At 38.9% G+C, this 17,155-nt stretch overlaps 1 protein-coding gene across 1 annotated transcript; it reads right to left on the bottom strand.

The window, feature by feature from the left end:
* Positions 1-5,000: 5,000 nt before the first annotated feature.
* ppp4r2a (protein phosphatase 4, regulatory subunit 2a) lies at positions 5,001-16,280 on the bottom strand. Its single transcript, XM_063015235.1, has 9 exons — positions 16,217-16,280; positions 13,382-13,463; positions 12,175-12,345; positions 10,913-11,006; positions 10,758-10,795; positions 10,557-10,625; positions 10,111-10,248; positions 7,267-7,550; positions 5,001-6,690 (listed from the first exon to the last, which is right to left on the bottom strand). The coding sequence occupies exons 1-9, from the start codon at positions 16,248-16,250 to the stop codon at positions 6,389-6,391; spliced, it is 1,212 nt and encodes a 403-aa protein (XP_062871305.1). The 5' UTR covers positions 16,251-16,280; the 3' UTR covers positions 5,001-6,388.
* Positions 16,281-17,155: the final 875 nt, after the last annotated feature.

Genomic DNA, 17,155 nt, shown 5'->3' with positions numbered 1-17,155 from the left:
ATTAATTATAGCAAGCGACTTACTGGCTGCAGGAAAGGGCTTAAAAATAACCAGAGAGCCAATAAGTGCATGGAGGAGTAGATCAGTAGCGGGAGGTCAATATGGCAAAGTCTCTCTTGCAAAGTTTCTTTTTCGTCATGTCAACTGCAAGCCTGAGTATAGTTTCACCCTCAATGGCAGTACAAATAGCTGGCATAGTTCATCTGTTCCTATCCTGTTTTGCGGCGACTCAGAGCCAGACCGTGATGGATGTGCACAGGACGGATTCAATGATTGCAGTATAGAACAAGCTCAGCAACTCATGTGGCAGACTCAACTTACTCATTTAAAAACACGTTTAAAATCTTTCTGTACAGTTGTAAGAAAGATGCTTTATGCTTTACAGTTGGGCTAAGGATTTTTTTTTACTCAACACAAATCTAGAACTTTGCATTGTTCTACATTACACTGTAATCTTATTAATGTTTGCTGTCATGTTTGAATTGATATAGTTATTATACGCTTATAGGAATCTGCCTGCTAGCATGTTTCCAAGCATCACATTTCAGACTTACAAATATCAGATGTAGAAAAATCGCTATCTCATAAAATGTGGCCCTTGGGTAAGACAGTGGCTGGCAAAAACAATGGAAAGAACAATAAAAGATATTTTCTGAATGAAAACATACTTTCAGCCTCAGGGAAAACTTGTTTTAGCTCATAAATCTGCTTCGATACACATATTGCTTTCGACTTTGACATGAACTAAATGATATATAATTATAAGCACAAACCAAAATATAACTCATTCACTCACTCACTTTCTTAACCGCTTATCCAATTAGGGCCGGGGGGGGGGGGTTACCTGGAGCCTATTCCAGCTTTTCAGTGGGTGCAAGGCACAAAGTAACACCCTGGCCAGTCCATCACAGTGCAGACACACATACACACACCCACACCCATTCACCTATAGGGCAATTCAGTGTCTCCAATTAACCTGACTGCATGTTTTTGGACTGTGGGGGGAAACCGGAGCTCCCAGAGGAAAACCACGCAGACACAGGGAGAACATGCAAACTCTGCACAGAAAAGACTGCCCCGCCTGGGGATCGAACCCAGGATCTTCTTGCTGTGAGGCGATAGTGCTATCCACCAAGTCACTGTGCCGCCCACAAATATATAATATAACGCACCCCAAAAAAACTAAATTGATAGGAGGAAGGACTGGATTAAACATTTACTTATATAAGAGTGCTCGACATATGTATGCATAGACATGATTGGCTATCGTTGATTGTGGATGTCTGAAGGCCTGTGATGGATTGGCACCCTGTCCAGAGTATTCCTGCCCTGCAGCCAGTGTTTCCTGGAGCAAATGAGTCTGACCAGGATACAGTGGTTGATGGAATGAAGTAAAAAATACACCCATATACCATAAACTGGCTGGAACTTTTTATCTGGCTCAAATAATGTGTCAGACCTTCAAACTAAATTTCACATTTTAGGCAGAAATGATGTTGTACAAAAAGGCGTGTCTCACAATCAACATTCCAATTCATCCCAAGGATGTCGAGGTCAGGATTCTGTGCTGGCCACAGGAGTTCCTTAAATTATTTACAGGCATCAATTTTGGCACAGGGTCACAGTTATGCTGGAGCAGACCTGTTGGGGCTAAAATTTCATAAAAAGATTTGTGGCAAAGGTGTCACCCTAGGGCAATACCAGGTTTAAAGTCACTAAACATGATAGTACTACGACCCATTTTACTGCAGATGTTTGTCTGTAGAGATGGTGTGGTTAAATGTGCTTAAATAGAGTGGCAGAAACACCTGAAGTAATTAAGAGTGGTACCTACATCCGTATAACTATTTATTTATTTATTAGGATTTCAACATCAATGTCTCTACATACTTTTTTAGCCTGCTTTCACCCTGTTCTTCAATGGTCAGGACCACCACAGAGCAGGTATTATTTAGGTGGTGAATCATTCACTGCAGTGACAATGACATGGTGGTGGTGTGTTAGTGTGTGTTGTGCTGGTATGAGTGGATCAGACACAGCAGCGCTGCTGGATTTTTTAAATACTGTGTCCACTCACTGTCCACTCTATTAGACACTCCTACCTAGTTGGTCCACCTTGTAAATGTAAAGTGAGAGATGGTCGCTCATCTATTGCTGCTGTTTGAGTTGGCCATCTTCTAGACCTTCATCAGTGGTCACAGGACGCTACCCACGGGGCGCTGTTGGCTGGATATTTTTGGTTGGTGGACTATTCTCAGTCAAGCAGTGACAGTGAGGTGTTTAAAAACTCCATCAGCACTGCTGTGTCTTATCCACTCTTACCAGCACAACACACACTAACACACCACCACCATGTCAGTGTCACTGCAGTGCTGAGAATGACCCACCACCTAAATAATACCTACTCTGTAGTGGTCCTGGGAGTCCTGACCATTGAGGAACAGCATGAAAAGGGGCTAACAAAGCATGCAGAGAAATAGTCAACTACAGTCAGTAATTGTAGAACTACAAAGTGCTTCTGTATGGTAAGTGGAGCTGATAAAATTGACAATGTGTGTAGAAACAAGGAGGTGGTTTTAATGTTATGGCTGATCAGTGTATATCAGCGTGACTGAACATGCTGATGTCTTTTGTCAGTCATTGTTGCTGTATGTTTGCGACCTCTGCTGTCTGGTCATGACACCTGCAGCAGTGGTGAAGTAGTTACAGATTTCAGAGCGCGTCTCGGTATGTGGTAAAGCTTTCCATAAAAAGATGTGGCCAGCAATTGTGCATGTGAAAGACGACGTGTGATAGTCCCAGATCTCCTGGGTCTCTTCAGGTAATTATTACAAGCAACAAGAGAATTGCAAAATAGGGATTGGTAATGCAAAATATGGTGTGGGGGGATGCTAAAAAAGTAGATCTATTGCCCATTAGTTTCTTTAATTCACTGATTAATAAAAGATACAATTTGTCCTATGCTGATTCCTTTTTACACATTATTTAAATATCGGTGAGACTACAATTGAGGTCCAGGGCCCCCTGAGGGTCCATAATGATTAATTATAAACCATTGAAAAATAGCTCTTATTTATTTAGTTTCTAATTGACAGTGGTAGTCAAATGGGTAGAGCTTTGGGCTATCAATCAAATGGTTAAGAGTTTGAATTCAAGCTCTGCCATGCAGCCACTGTTGGGCCCTTTCGCAAGACTGTTAACGGTCTTGGCTCCAGGGGCGCAGTACAATGGCTGACCCTGCGCTTTGACCCCAGCTTCCAAAACAAGCTGGGATATGCGACAAAATAATTTTGTTGTACTGTATATCTGTATACATGATCAGCCATAACATTAAAACCACCTCCTTGTTTCTACACACATTGTCCATTTTATCAGCTCCACTTACCATACAGAAGCACTTTGTAGTTCTACAATTACTGACTGTAGTCGATTGTTTCTCTGCAGCCCCCTTTCATGCTGTTCTTCAATGGACAGGACTCTCCCAGGACCACTACAGAGTAGGTATTATTTTTGTGGTGGGTCATTCTCAGCACTGCAGTGACACTGACATGGTGGTGGTGAGTTAGTGTGTGTTGTGCTGATATGAGTGGATAAGACACAGCAGCGCTGATGGAGTTTTTAATCACCTCACTGTCACTGCTGGACTGAGAATAGTCCACCAACCAAAAATATCCAGCCAACAGCACCTCGTGGGCAGCATCCTGTGACCACCGATAGTCTAGAAGATGACCAACTCGAACATTAATAGATAAACAATCGTCTCTGAGTTTACATCTACAAGGTGGACCAACTAGGTAGGAGTGTCTAATAGAGTGGACAGTGAGTGGACACGGTATTTAAAAACTCCAGCAGCGTTGCTGTGTCTGAACCACTCATACCAGCACAACACACACTAACACCACCATGTCAGTGTCACTGCAGTGCTGAGAATGACCCACCACCCAAATAATACCTGCTCTGTGGTGGTCCTGACCATTGAAGAACAGGGTAAAAGCAGGCTAAAAAAGCATGCAACTACAAAGTGCTTCTATATGGTAAGTGGAACTGATCGAATGTATAGTGAGTGCAGAAACAGGGAGGTGGTTTTAATGTTATGGCTGATCAGTGTATGTATATATGACAAAGGCAAATCTATTCTGAAAAATCGAATCCAACTGTAACAGGGATATGTTTTTTCTAATAAAGATGCCAGTAAGTTTAAACAGTATATTTATTATTCCTGATACACTAGAACAACACACAATACCATGTGATTAGTATGTTAGTCATTGCAGTGTTGAGAATGCTCCACCACCCAGTCATCTGGTCAGCAGGGATGTGATAAAGTGTATACAGCAACAGACTGGCTAGTCAGAAAATTGCATACCCAAAAAGTAAATCTGTATGGTAGGTGTAGTATAAAAATTAACGGATGTACAAATCAGATAAGTGTACTTGATAAAGTGCTCAGTAAGACCATAAAATGTGCTTGTTCTAAATAATCGTTTGTCTGCTTCCCCATACCACACACACCCAAAAGGGGTTCCTAGCATCAAAACAATTTTGAACCCATAAATAATTGAAGAGATCATCCTGCTCTAATTCAACCTTAAATCCTCAAACCTCAAAAAGGTGAGAAAAAAAAAAAAAAATGTTTCTTACATTTACTTGGGACTATAAAGCATTTGCCAATTTGTAATGTTGCCATTCCTTCTCACAACATTTAAGACATACTCAAGGATACCAAGCAATGAGGTGTTTCAGGTGTTTTGTCCAGTTCTTCTTAGAAACATCCTTTTTTCTTATTTGTATTTTTCATACTGCCCAAACTTTTTCTAATTTGGGGTTGTACATTTGAGAAAAATTCACCAAGCAATACCTAAATTGAACCGGTCCATACATTATTATGTTTAAATCAACATTAATGTCAATCTTACTTCTAAAACAAAGTTTGAATGGACCTTTCTTATTCTTTGTAGCTCTACTTTGTCAAACACAAACGAAACTTATTAACATGTAACTGTTAAACATGTATTGCTTTATTGAAATACTATATTAAAAACTCAGGCAGTCAGTTCACAGAAAAATCATGAAAATGTACTTTTGTCAAAGTCTTGAACACTTCATCACATTTTCCAAAATCTACAGAAATTATCAGATATTAAAAAAGGAGCTCTGAAAATTGGCACAGAAAAGATAACCTGTACCCATATTAGCTCAGATATCAGAAATAGAAAGAAAGCAGACAGAAGAAGTAAGATAGCTGTGCGTTTCCAGAACTGCAAAAAACAGCAATATAAAAATTGCTCAGTAGTGGTTGAACAAAAAACATAACTAAGAAGCAGGCTTCACTAAGTTTTAGCTTCCTACATTTTAACTAAGTGCATAATTAATGTAATGCAGAGGGAATTACAGTCCATTTACACAGCACTGGTAACTAAAAGTACTAAATGGAGATTTCCTCACTGAAGCTCTTATGATGTTATAAAACTCCAGTTTGAGGAAAAAGAACTTGCTGAAAGTACTCTAAAAAAGAAATAGTGGATTGGTAGTTTATCACACAGCAGGAAAACAGTAAATGCACAATTAACTCAAAGCCTGCCAAAAATTGGGCAATTACACAGTGAACAAAAAAGCAAGTAACAACAAAAGTAAATGAAAAACACTCCAAAAATAAAAGAAAGGGAAGGAAGGGGGGTTACAAAAGACAGATTAGATAAAGCAATAATACATTTAAAAGATTTTAAAAGTGTCTCGGTGTGACACTACTTGCTACAAACATACCAAAATAATAATAATGAAAAATACAGTTTGTTTGGAAACTCAGGAATTGGTCCGTTAACCATTTCATTTTGGTGGCTTGAAAAAAGAAAATGCAGATTTCATAAATATAAAATACTTTATTTCTGTGCTTCTGGTCACATAAATCTCAGTTCAGGCAGAAAGACTTGGAAATGAATGAGTGAATTGCTCTTCACAGCTGCTAGTGGTTTAATCCTACATACGATCACCTGAAAAGCCAACTGGAATGTTCAGACTTCCTCGCCAGTCACCGGAGAAGGAAAAACATGCAGACAAAACCTCTGACACATTTCAAAAGATGGTTAGTAAAATGTTGTTTAACCAGGTAGTTGTTAACCAACATGAGGTTACCGTTTCTACACAGCTGGAAGTGAACATAAATCTCCAGCGTAGCAAAACAAAAATCTCCAGAACATAAATACATATGAAGTGTGGTCTTGAGGCTGCCACACATGGTGTGTTGAAACCTGAGGAGGATAAGGTTCCCTCCTCAAGTGTGAGGTATTAAGGTAAAAGAGTTTCGCTCTTTTTAGGGCTGCTGGTAATTTGGGGCTGACTTGCTTCAGTGTTTAAAAATAATAGGGTAAAAAAATCAGGGTGCTCTGGCTTATTCCATGGCGTCTCCTGCAGTCTCTGAGCTTTGTGAAGTGTTCTCTGCAGTGCTGCTGCCCTCTGCTGATGGCTCTGTATAACTGCTGACATCGGCGCTACAGTCACTGCTGCTGCTTACTGGGTCACTATTCTCTGCCTCCTCTGGTTCTGCAGGTGGCTCACTCGCTGGTTGAGCCTGGGTGTCTGATAGGTCAGCTGTATCAACACATTCCTGAGCACTGGAGGGGGGTGGAGAATCCTCAGTCTCTGATTTGGTTTCTCTGTCCTCTTCTGATTCTTCCTGTGTACTGGAGGGCTCTGAAGAGATAAAGAAATTTGCCTTTTTAATAGTTAAAACCACAAATGCAACTGTGTACAACAGAGGCAAGTATAAAAGTCGACCAACCCTCCCGCAGACATACCCAATCATGTCTGTGAAGCTGTCCAGATGGCCAATAGCGCTGCTGAGATTTAAACCCAGATCTTTACTGTGCTATTGTCCGCCCGGGCAGCTAAAGAGACATAATTTGCTATATTTGCCCCTAATAGGCCGCTGAGCCTCCCAAGTCCCAACCATAGTTTATGTTCACTTGACTAAGCAGTAGGCAGGACCGAACTCCGTATAAAGTGCAACATGCTGAATTGTTTGTTTTTATAACGTCATGTCATATTTATGATATTCACAGCAGGAATATGTGTTTCATGCTAGTTTTATTGTATTATTGTCTTGTATTATATATATGTTATTAGTCATATTACAAAGAAAATTATTTTTTCTGTATTATTTTGTGTGGGCATATGTACACTTTGTCTTTCACTGTTGTACATTGGGTATTTGTTTAGGATGTGTTTGATGGTGATTGGTATGTGACAACATGCTGAATTAAAACATACCTTGGTCTTCAGAAACAGGGGCAGACGTGTTTTCCAGTTCTGTACTGCTGTGCAATGAGGGCTCTTCATCGGATGAACTCTCCGCAGGGGCAGAACAAGGCGACTCTTCTTCATTAACCTCTTTCTCAGTCTCATCCTTCTGGTTTTCTTCATCGTCCTCGTCAAATTTGAGCCGTTTGGCATCATGCCTGGCCTCGTTTTCCTCCTCAGTCTCGTCATCCTCACGATGCTTGCTCTTTGTTGCACCACTGCTAGAGCCTACTGCTTCTGATGCAACAGAATCGCTGAGGACAAGTATAAAATGGTTAGAATGAACTGCTCACTGTAGTGCATTTATATTATATTTATTTATTTAGCATGCATTATACTTGATTTGCTGGACTAAGAGAGGTTAATAGTTTAGGAAAAACTTAAGTAACAGGTTTTGTTAACATTTCCATTTGTGGCAAGAAGACTTACAATCATTACTACATACAACTTGAGCAATTGACGGTCAAGGGCAACTTGGCAATGATGGCAACAGTGGCAGATAAAACAGTGGCCACGGTGTGGTCTTATGACTATTAGTCCAGTACCTTAACTGTGTGCTACCACTGCCCACTACTGCTGGTGTTACAAAATAAGTCTTTTCAAAATAACTTGTTGTCCTGGTCAAATTTTCCAAAAATAGAATGAAATTAACAGTCCACAAGCATGGACACCATTTACAGTGGTGTTAAAAAAAATAGCAGTTCAACACCATTAACCTGATAAATCACGGTTTTTAGTAGAAATGCTATTTCTACATAGCAAATAATTTACTTGAAAGTGTAGTAGAGTAATGAAAACAAAACAAACCCAACAATTAGGACATGCATGCTGCTCATTCTGAGTAATCGAAGCATTGATTGAAAGGGGGTTGTTCAAAATAATAGCAGTGAGGAGTTCAATTGGTGAAGTCATTCATTCTGCAGAAGAACGGGTGTCAATTTTGGCCCTTATTTAATGTAGGAGGGGGGCAAATGTTGCACAGGTTGGTCATAGCACATTTCCTTTTGAAATACTGCGTAAAATGGGTTGTTCCAGACATTGTTCTGATGAACAGCGTACTTTAATTAAAAAGTTGATTGTAGAGGGAAAAACATACAGAGAAGTGCAGCAAATTATAGGCTGCTCAGCTAAAATGATCTCAAATGCCTTGAAGTGACAACCAAAACCTGAAAGATGCAGAAGGAAGCGTGGAACTACTGTTTGAAAGGATCGAAGAATAGCCAAAATGGCAAATACTCAGCCAGTGATCACCTCCAGAAAGATCAAGGAACATGTGAAGTTACCAGTGAGTACAGAAGATGATTAAGTGAAGCCAATTTACCAGCAAGAACTCCTTGCAAAGTCCCGTTGTTAAGAAAAAGAGACATCCTGAATGGGTTCAAATTTCCCAAAGAACACATTGACTGGTCCAAAGAGAAATGGCTCAACATTTTGTGGACTGGTGAAAGCAAAATTGTTCTTTTTGGGTCTAGTGGCCGTAGACAGTATGTCAGACGACCCTCGAGCACTAAATTCAAGCCAAAGTACACTGTGAAGACAGTAAAGCATGGTGGTACAAAATGATGATATGGGGATGTTTATCATACCATGGTGTTACGCCTATTTATCACATACGAGGGATCATGGATCAGTTTAAATATATCAGAATACTTGAGGAGATCATGTTGCCCTAAATGGGTGTTTCAACATGACAATGACCCAAAACATCTTGGTTACAGACAAACAAGATTAAGGTAATAGAGTGACCAGCCCAATCCCCTGACTTCAGTTCCATAGAGAACTTGTGGGCTGACATCTGAAGCGTGTTTTTTTTTAGGCAAAATCCAAAATGGCAGAAGAACTGTGGAATGTAGTCTAAACATCCTGGACTGGATACCTGTTCAGAGGTACCAGAAGTTGGTCGACTCCATGCAACACAGATCTCAGAAACAATTGTTATGCCACTAAATATTCGTTCAGTAATTTAAAGTCAAGTGAAACCTCAAACATTTTCAGTTTATAGATAAATTTTTTGGAGTTTTTAAAGAAAATGCTGGCACTGCTATTATTTTGAACAGCCTAATACTAATTTTTCTTAACATTCTGTAAAGGATTAACACACACTGGCTAAATGTTGTTAATGTTTTGATTTAGAATTGAAAGTGTAGTATTTTCAGTGCATTTGCATTTATGGAAATAAAAGTTATTATAATGATTTTGTGCTTTATTCGCTTTTTTTATAAATCACTGCTATTTTTTTGAACACCACTGTATTAAGTTGTTAAGTTACCAGCATAAACACATACAACCGGTTTCATTCCTCTTTTACCTCTTTTGATGAGCTCATTTATTAGTTTCTTTTTTAAAGGTTTTCGATGGTTTGGTTTAATCTTGTCATCAGGCTGCACAGCTTGTTAACATACCAAAAGATAATATTTTAGCTAGAATGGTTTGTATTTAAGACAAAGCTTAACTACTCATGACTAGACTTTACACAGGACCATAACCTGGAAAATGCTAAGTATTTTCCCATTCTCCTTAATAAAGACATGCATTGCATTGCTAAAAATAGTGCTGGGGTTGTGCAGTGTTTGAATCCAGGCAGAGCCACCGGCCGCATGTCTACACAAACACAATACACTTCCCACTGCTGCTGAAATATGCAATCTCTGAGACAGGTCCAGACACCTTAATGTGAGAGTGTATGTGTGGTTGGGAGGATAATCTGGGTCTCCTTGATCAGATTGGGGGTTGTGCATGTGGTAGCAGATTCACAATTGGGACTTAGAATGAGAAAAAATTAAAATTAAGGGGGTAAAAAGCAAGTCATCTTACCTGATTGTTCTTTCTGTCTGCTCAAAAACTTGGTCTGTAGATTCTGTGCTGTCTGGAAGGCCATTGCCAGCAACACTGCTGATCAGAGAGAGCTTTGTTCGATATACCGGTCTGGGTGTACCTGGACCATTCACGTTCCTGAGTATGACAAAAAGATTGTAACTGAAAGAGGTCAAGGTTGCAGTGGGGCAGAAGCACCCAGGAGTAATTTAGAGTAGCTAATTCACCTAATGCTTTTTTTTTTTTTATTTGAGATGAAACCAAAATGCCTGGAAAAAAGCTATGGGAGGAATTCACCCAACAAACTCCCACAAAGTAATAAAACCATTTATTTGAACCGATGGTGATAATCATCAATTAATATTTCACACAGAGGCTAACGTAAATTAATACATAAGCAAAACAAAACCACAATCAAAAGCACTGAATGTTGACTTCATATTTACCTATCAGGAAGAGCATTTCCAGGGAACATGACTCCATTCATTCTGCTTACACAACTGGACCCATTGTGCCTTCAATGGAAAAGATAAAAAAAACATAATTAATAACTGAATTTTGAAAGCCTTCTTGTTTATTTTATGCAGTACATTAAGCATGCAACATGATTTAACATACAGCCAGTAATAAAGAGGCATTTCACTCACTCTGAGCCAGGATACACACAACTGACCACCATGACATTCTGGAATCAAGAGGACAGCAAGGTTATCTTTTTTTCAGTTCTTAATTCTTAAAAGTGACTGTGTGTTTTGAAATATTAAATTGGTGACTGGCACTACGCCTAAGAAAAACATATTACCTTTTCAACACCTCTAAGGAATTTATCAGTTCCCGTGTAGTTTCTCTTTGGGTCAGTAAGCAGCTCACATAGGCGCTGGATTGTAAAAGGGCTCCTGAGGGGAGAAACAAACAAGTAAACTAATTCACCATTAGCAGTAATCCTTAACAAGGCATGTACATTTATTATACAAAATGACTCTGCTGATACATGCTGCGCTGTTCATTCATTTATATTTCAGCAGTGTTGAATGTTTTAATATTTATGTTCATGTTTGCAAATTCATGAGCACTGGAACCAGAGCCTGCTAATGGAGCTTGTTAAAACCAGTGTCGTTACACAAGATACAATGATAAAGTACCAAGAAACAAGTAAGTCAATCTGCTAACTATGAAATTACATTTCATTACTTACATTAGCATGTCTGTCTACCTAGTAAATAGATACAATAATATCAATCAAGATTCCTATACTGAAATCCCACTTTTTTGCTAGGCATTCAGTCTGACTGCTATTTCTGCTGTTGTAAATAAAAACCGAACAACATACTGCAGGTGTTAGAAAACTGACAACAGCACTGGTTGAACACTAATACGACCTACTATTTAGTTTGTACTGTTTAGTTGTATGAGGTTGGTTGAAAAAACAGGCTGCAAAATGCCAGTATTGTTTGTTTGTTTATTTATTTGGATTTTAACGTCATGTTTTACACTCTTTGGTTACATTCATGACAGACAGAGTAGTTACTCGTTACACAAGATTCATCAGTTCACAAGGTTATATCGAACACAGTCATGGACAATTTAGTATCTCCAATTCACCTCACTTGCATGTCATTGGACTGTGGGAGGAAACCGGAGCACCCGGAGGAAACCCACGCAGACACGGGGAGAACATGCAAACCACACAGAAAGGACCCGGACCGCGCAAAATGCCAAGAATGTTTATGGATTTGCCTAAATGTGCTGCTGTTAAACAAACTGCAGTAAAAGCGCAAAACAATAATACAGAAAAGCCACCTTGAATCTTGGGGAATTCGAACCCCAACTATCAGCGGTAGTGGGCCAGCGCAATTTACTGCTGCACCACCCAAGTGCCCGTTTCCCCCTTTCTATATCCCTATGAAATACAACATAATTTCTGATTTCAGATTAAGATAAGATTTACTGACTGTTCTGTCACTATAGTGATTATAGCATTACTAATCTATCATTTTCCTCTGTTCTTACATTCATTTTTCTTTTACTGCTATGTGCTTAAACTCCATCAAAGGCTGTACATACCCACTATAGCCATCCACAATTTTAAGTATCCGTTCCTTCATCTCCTCAAATGGAATGTATTCAATGTTTGGATTGGCAGGACCCCGATATTCTGGAGATGAGGCTTTAAAATCATCCATAACTTTCTCCAGTTTGAAAAGGAAGTAGCTTTTAAATTGGGACCACTGAATCCTAAGAGGGGACACAGCAAAAAATAGAAACCCTTTATTAATTATAGATATTAGCAAGTCAGTCAGAACATTGCATTTGCATAAAGAACAATAAGATGCATCTGTTGTTATAATGACCACTACTAGTAGTAATAATAATTACAACAACAACACCAATAATTCTAATAAAATAATAATAAAAAACATCTGTTAATGCATAATGACAACATTTTTGTACAAAAACAGTATAGTGTTGAAACAGGTAATGTGGGTGTCAACAGCACCAGGGTCCTGTGGATTTGGGTTCAAACCTCGCCTTCAATCGTTGTGAAGATTTTGGCATTTGCGTCCCATGTCCACATTGGTTTCTTTTAGGTACTTAGTTTCCCTACACTTATAAAAATATGCTGCTCAAAATGCTTGTCACTAAGCAAGTCTGGTGAATAGGTACGTTTGTGATGCCTTGCAATAGACCTTGTCAAGGCTGTATTTCTGCCATGTGTCCAGTGTTTCTACTTGGCACCAAACCCCCAGGACCCTGATAAGAATGTTATTAAAGCAGTTAATAAAGACTAAAGGTTACAATTAAAACAATAATAATATTTAACAAGTTAGTTTTGTGCTGTAAAATATTTGTCTCAAACAGTCATGAACAGCTTTGCTTCTCCAATTGACCTAACTGCATGTCTTAGGACTGTGGGAGGAAACAAGAGCTCCCAGAGAAAACCAACACAGGCAGAGGGAAAACATGCAAACTACACAGAAAGGACCCAGACTGCTCCATCTGGGAATCTAACCCAGGACCTTCTTACTGTGAGGCAACAGTGCTACCCACCAAGCCACTGTGCCACCCTGTGCTGTAAAATAAGGTTGAATAAATACTGGCATTGCCATAATAACACTGCATGATGCCCACTTCGTAACAAAATTCGTAGTTATGTTGCCATGTCCCATTTGCATGTTTACAATGTTCAACTTCATTACTTTGCCAAAGCACACTGATTTTAAGAAATTTGAAGCACAGTATGTGTTGATGGGCGAAATGACAGTAAACTTACATTGTCTCTCCAGTTTTGGCGATATGGCACAAAAACTGGTCCAAAATAGTGCAGGTTTCCTTTTTCCCTTTCTTCTCGAAATCTGGAATAGAAACAGTGATTACACAAGACTTCACAAAAATGTAAAAGGTAATTAGGGAGCACTATTACATGGCTTTAAAATAATGTTCTTAAGAATATAAGAATTAAGAAAACAATTAGTTATAAAGCCTTAAAAAACAATTAAAATGTGCCTTCTCCACTTTTATATCTACAGGCATTTTAAAATGGTAAAACAGGTGGTTTGGGCTGCCATGTAAATGTAGGGCAAAGTATCACTACTGTATAACTACATAGTAGGGTGACAGCATAGTCTGAGCTGTATGGATTACCAGTACAATTTAACTTTAATATTTTTGCTATTAATAGATGTATATAACAAAACACATACATTTTACAAAAAACAATTTATTTTAAAAAAGTTAAAGGAAAAACGTGTTTGCCACTATTTGTGTATAATGCATATAATGCATGGTAAGTAATTAGAAGTCACCACAGTGAATTCTGTCCGCATACAAGACTTGGCCATTCCCTCACCAGACACCCAACCAGCTGAGATTCGGATCCCCCAGATTTTAGCGGTAGTGGGCTTGAATACATCACTGCTTTACCACCCGAGTACCCAATGCATCATGAGAATGTAAATTTACCCTGGGGGGGGATTACACTGCCCTTTTTGCTATAAAATATAGAAAAACATGACCGTCCATATATACAGACTATACGTAGATTGTTTTAATAACTTACTTTAACGCCTCAGCATTTTTACACCACGGTAGAATGCAAAGCTCCATACAGTTACGCTTATTAATTACACCGATCAGCCATAACATTAAAACCACCTCCTTGTTTCTACACTCACTGTTTATTTTATCAGCTCCACCATATAGAAGCTCTTTGTAGTTCTACAGTTACTGACTGTAGTCCATCTGTTTCTCTGCATGCTTTGTTAGCCCCCTTTCATGCTGTTCTTCAATGGTCAGGACCACCACATTGTCACTCAGCACTGCAGTGACAATGACATGGTGGTGGTGTGTTAGTGTGTGTTGTGCTACAAGTGGATCAGACACAGCAGCGCTGATAGAGTTTTTAAATACCTCACTGTCACTACTGGACTGAGAATAGTCCACTAACCAAAAATATATCCAGTACCCCAACAGCACCCCATGGGCAGCGTCCTATGACCACTGACCACAAGGTCTAGAAGATGACCAACTCAAACAGCAGCAGTAGATGAGCGATGGTCTCTGACTTTACATCTACAAGGTGGACCAATTAGGTAGGAGTGTCTAATAAAGTGGACATGGTATTTAAAAACTCCAGCAGCGCTGCTGTGTCTGATCCACTCACACCAGCACAACACACACTAACACCCCACCACCATGTCAGTGTCACTGTAGTGCTGAGAATGATCCACCACCCAAATAATACCGGCTCTGTGGTGGTCCTGACCATTGAAGAACAGAGTAAATGCAGGCCAAAAAAGTATATAGAAAAATAGATGGACTACAGTTAGTAATTGTAGAACTACAAAGTGCTTCTATATGTTAAGTGGAGCCGATCAAATGGACAGTGAGTGTAGAAATAAGGTTTTAATTTTATGGCTGATCAGTGTATATTAAGGACTATATTTACCCTACTGCAAGAACCATACACACTCTTCAGTTATAATGCACTTATTTGATGTACTTCACAGATGGGATGAACAACATATTGGATAAACATAGCAAGAGCGGATGCAGGGGGACACATTTTGCTGACATGGATCCTCTTGAAGGGAGTAAATTAGTACAGTACAGTACAGTTACATTGATCAAATTACAGTTTAATTATTTTAGTGTGACTGAATGATTGGCCAGAGTCAAGTATCAGACACCATCATTGTTCTCTTTCTTACACATCTGTCTCTAAGCACATGATGGTAAGCTTGCTTGACTGATTGTGGACAGTGACAGCAGTGTTCCAGCAGGCATGAACAGACCTTTTTTGGTTCTTAGAGAACATCGGACCATTCTAATAGATTTCAATCCTGGCAAGAGAACAAAATTAAATGATCTTTGTAATGGGTGCAGTCAAACTAGCCCTGTTCATGTGGTCACAGCAAGGACAACAGCTATAGTCAAGCATGATCAACAAAGAAATACAGAAATTATAGAACTATAATCTTTATTGCTGTGTTTATACTTTTTTCTAAAAAACTTACTAAAATGAACTTTGATTACATTAAGAACAGTCAGAACGTACACTTAAAAGTTAGGATTAATCATGCCTTTACATGTGTATGTAAACTTCACAGTTCAACTGTATATCTTTTTAATTCTGTTAAATTAAGGAAAAAAACAATCGAATCCATAACTTGATCTTGTTCTTGCGATTCTCCTGAGAAAGATGTACTCATTTAGTTAACGCTATGGGTCAGGCTAGCTTTGCAAACTTCTCAACTACTGCCTATAATTAACCCACCGGCTTTTAGTAACCCTAATTATTATTTTATTTTGAGAATCAATACTAAATGCTGAAGCCACTGCGACAAGAATTCACACCCGCTTTCTGTTAACCAGCGCTTTGGTAACTGACCAGCTCCATTGATTTACATTACAGCTAACTGCACTACTGATAACCGGGCTAACTATCTATTAGCTGCCTTAGCTTAGTAAGCTAATGTTTCTGTAGCGTTTGCGCCAACATAAAGTTATTCAACAAGCATTACATAATTTAGATAATGATGACGCTAAAAAGACTTCATGTCTTTTAATACAAATTTAAAACAAGCACACTTTTATTATATTGAATTACCTGTGATAGCACCGAGCAATGTATCGACCTCCATGGCTGCGCTGTGTTCCCTCTGTATGCAGCTGCAAACCCAAACACTACAGCACGCTAATATGGCGCCTCCGACGTCACTACCTGACTCTTACAAACCCTGATAAACTCAGTTATTCTACAATTTGATTTCAAATGTTGGTCACGATTTTTTCCTTTCCTCTTTTATTTTAAATGTTGTCACTGTAAATCAGGGATAATCGTTTTTCAAACTTTACATATACATTATTACAGTAGCATGAACAAAAATTGGACACTCATGGTCAAATTTTAAATAGATGGGATTTTTTTTTTTTGCCTCCTTTACATCTAAATGTTGTTTATTTTTTTTACATTTTACTTATAATGACTTATGACTGTAATGTCACTGGCCCTGCATGTGTATTACAACTGCCATGTAGGCCAGTTGTAGTCTAGCAGGTAAGGTACTGATCCAGTAATCAAAAGGTCACTGCCAGGTTGCCACTGTTGGGCCCTTGTTGAGCAACGCCCAATTGCTAAATTGCTTAGACAGTATACTGTCACAGTACTGTAAGTCGCTTTAGATAAAAGCGTCTGCTAAATGTCGAGAATGTACATCAGTGGCGGCTGCTGATCTTTCAAAGAGGGGAAGCTCATTGTCAGCTTACATCATAAAATTTTTCAATTTATTTATATATAAATGTATAAATTCTCCCCTTTGTTAGTTTTCAAGAAAATGGCCTGAAATGGGTTGCAGTTTGTCTTCCGACTTCTCTCGCAAAATCCGCGATGGGACTGAAGCTCCCAGCGATAGCTGTCAATCAAAACGGGATTCAGCCTTTCGACTGATCCTCCAATCATCTTGCAGAAGCTCAGCGTCCAGACCCGCCCACAGTTTTAAATGTATTATATTTATAAACTACAATGACGCTGATCAGTTAAAACATT

This window comes from Trichomycterus rosablanca, chromosome 19 (genome assembly GCF_030014385.1).
Source record: "Trichomycterus rosablanca isolate fTriRos1 chromosome 19, fTriRos1.hap1, whole genome shotgun sequence".
NCBI lineage: Eukaryota > Metazoa > Chordata > Actinopteri > Siluriformes > Trichomycteridae > Trichomycterus > Trichomycterus rosablanca.
This window is presented reverse-complemented; position numbering and strand designations above follow the sequence as displayed.

Excerpts from the sequence above, each read along its gene's own strand:
- ppp4r2a (XM_063015235.1), bottom strand. The coding sequence starts at position 16,250 with ATGGAGGTCGATACATTGCTCGGTGCTATCACAG. Across the intron at positions 13,464-16,216 it reads ATTGCTCGGTGCTATCACAG|ATTTCGAGAAGAAAGGGAAA; the intron begins GTAATTCAATAT and ends TTTCTATTCCAG. Across the intron at positions 12,346-13,381 it reads GCCAAAACTGGAGAGACAAT|GATTCAGTGGTCCCAATTTA; the intron begins GTAAGTTTACTG and ends GTCCCCTCTTAG.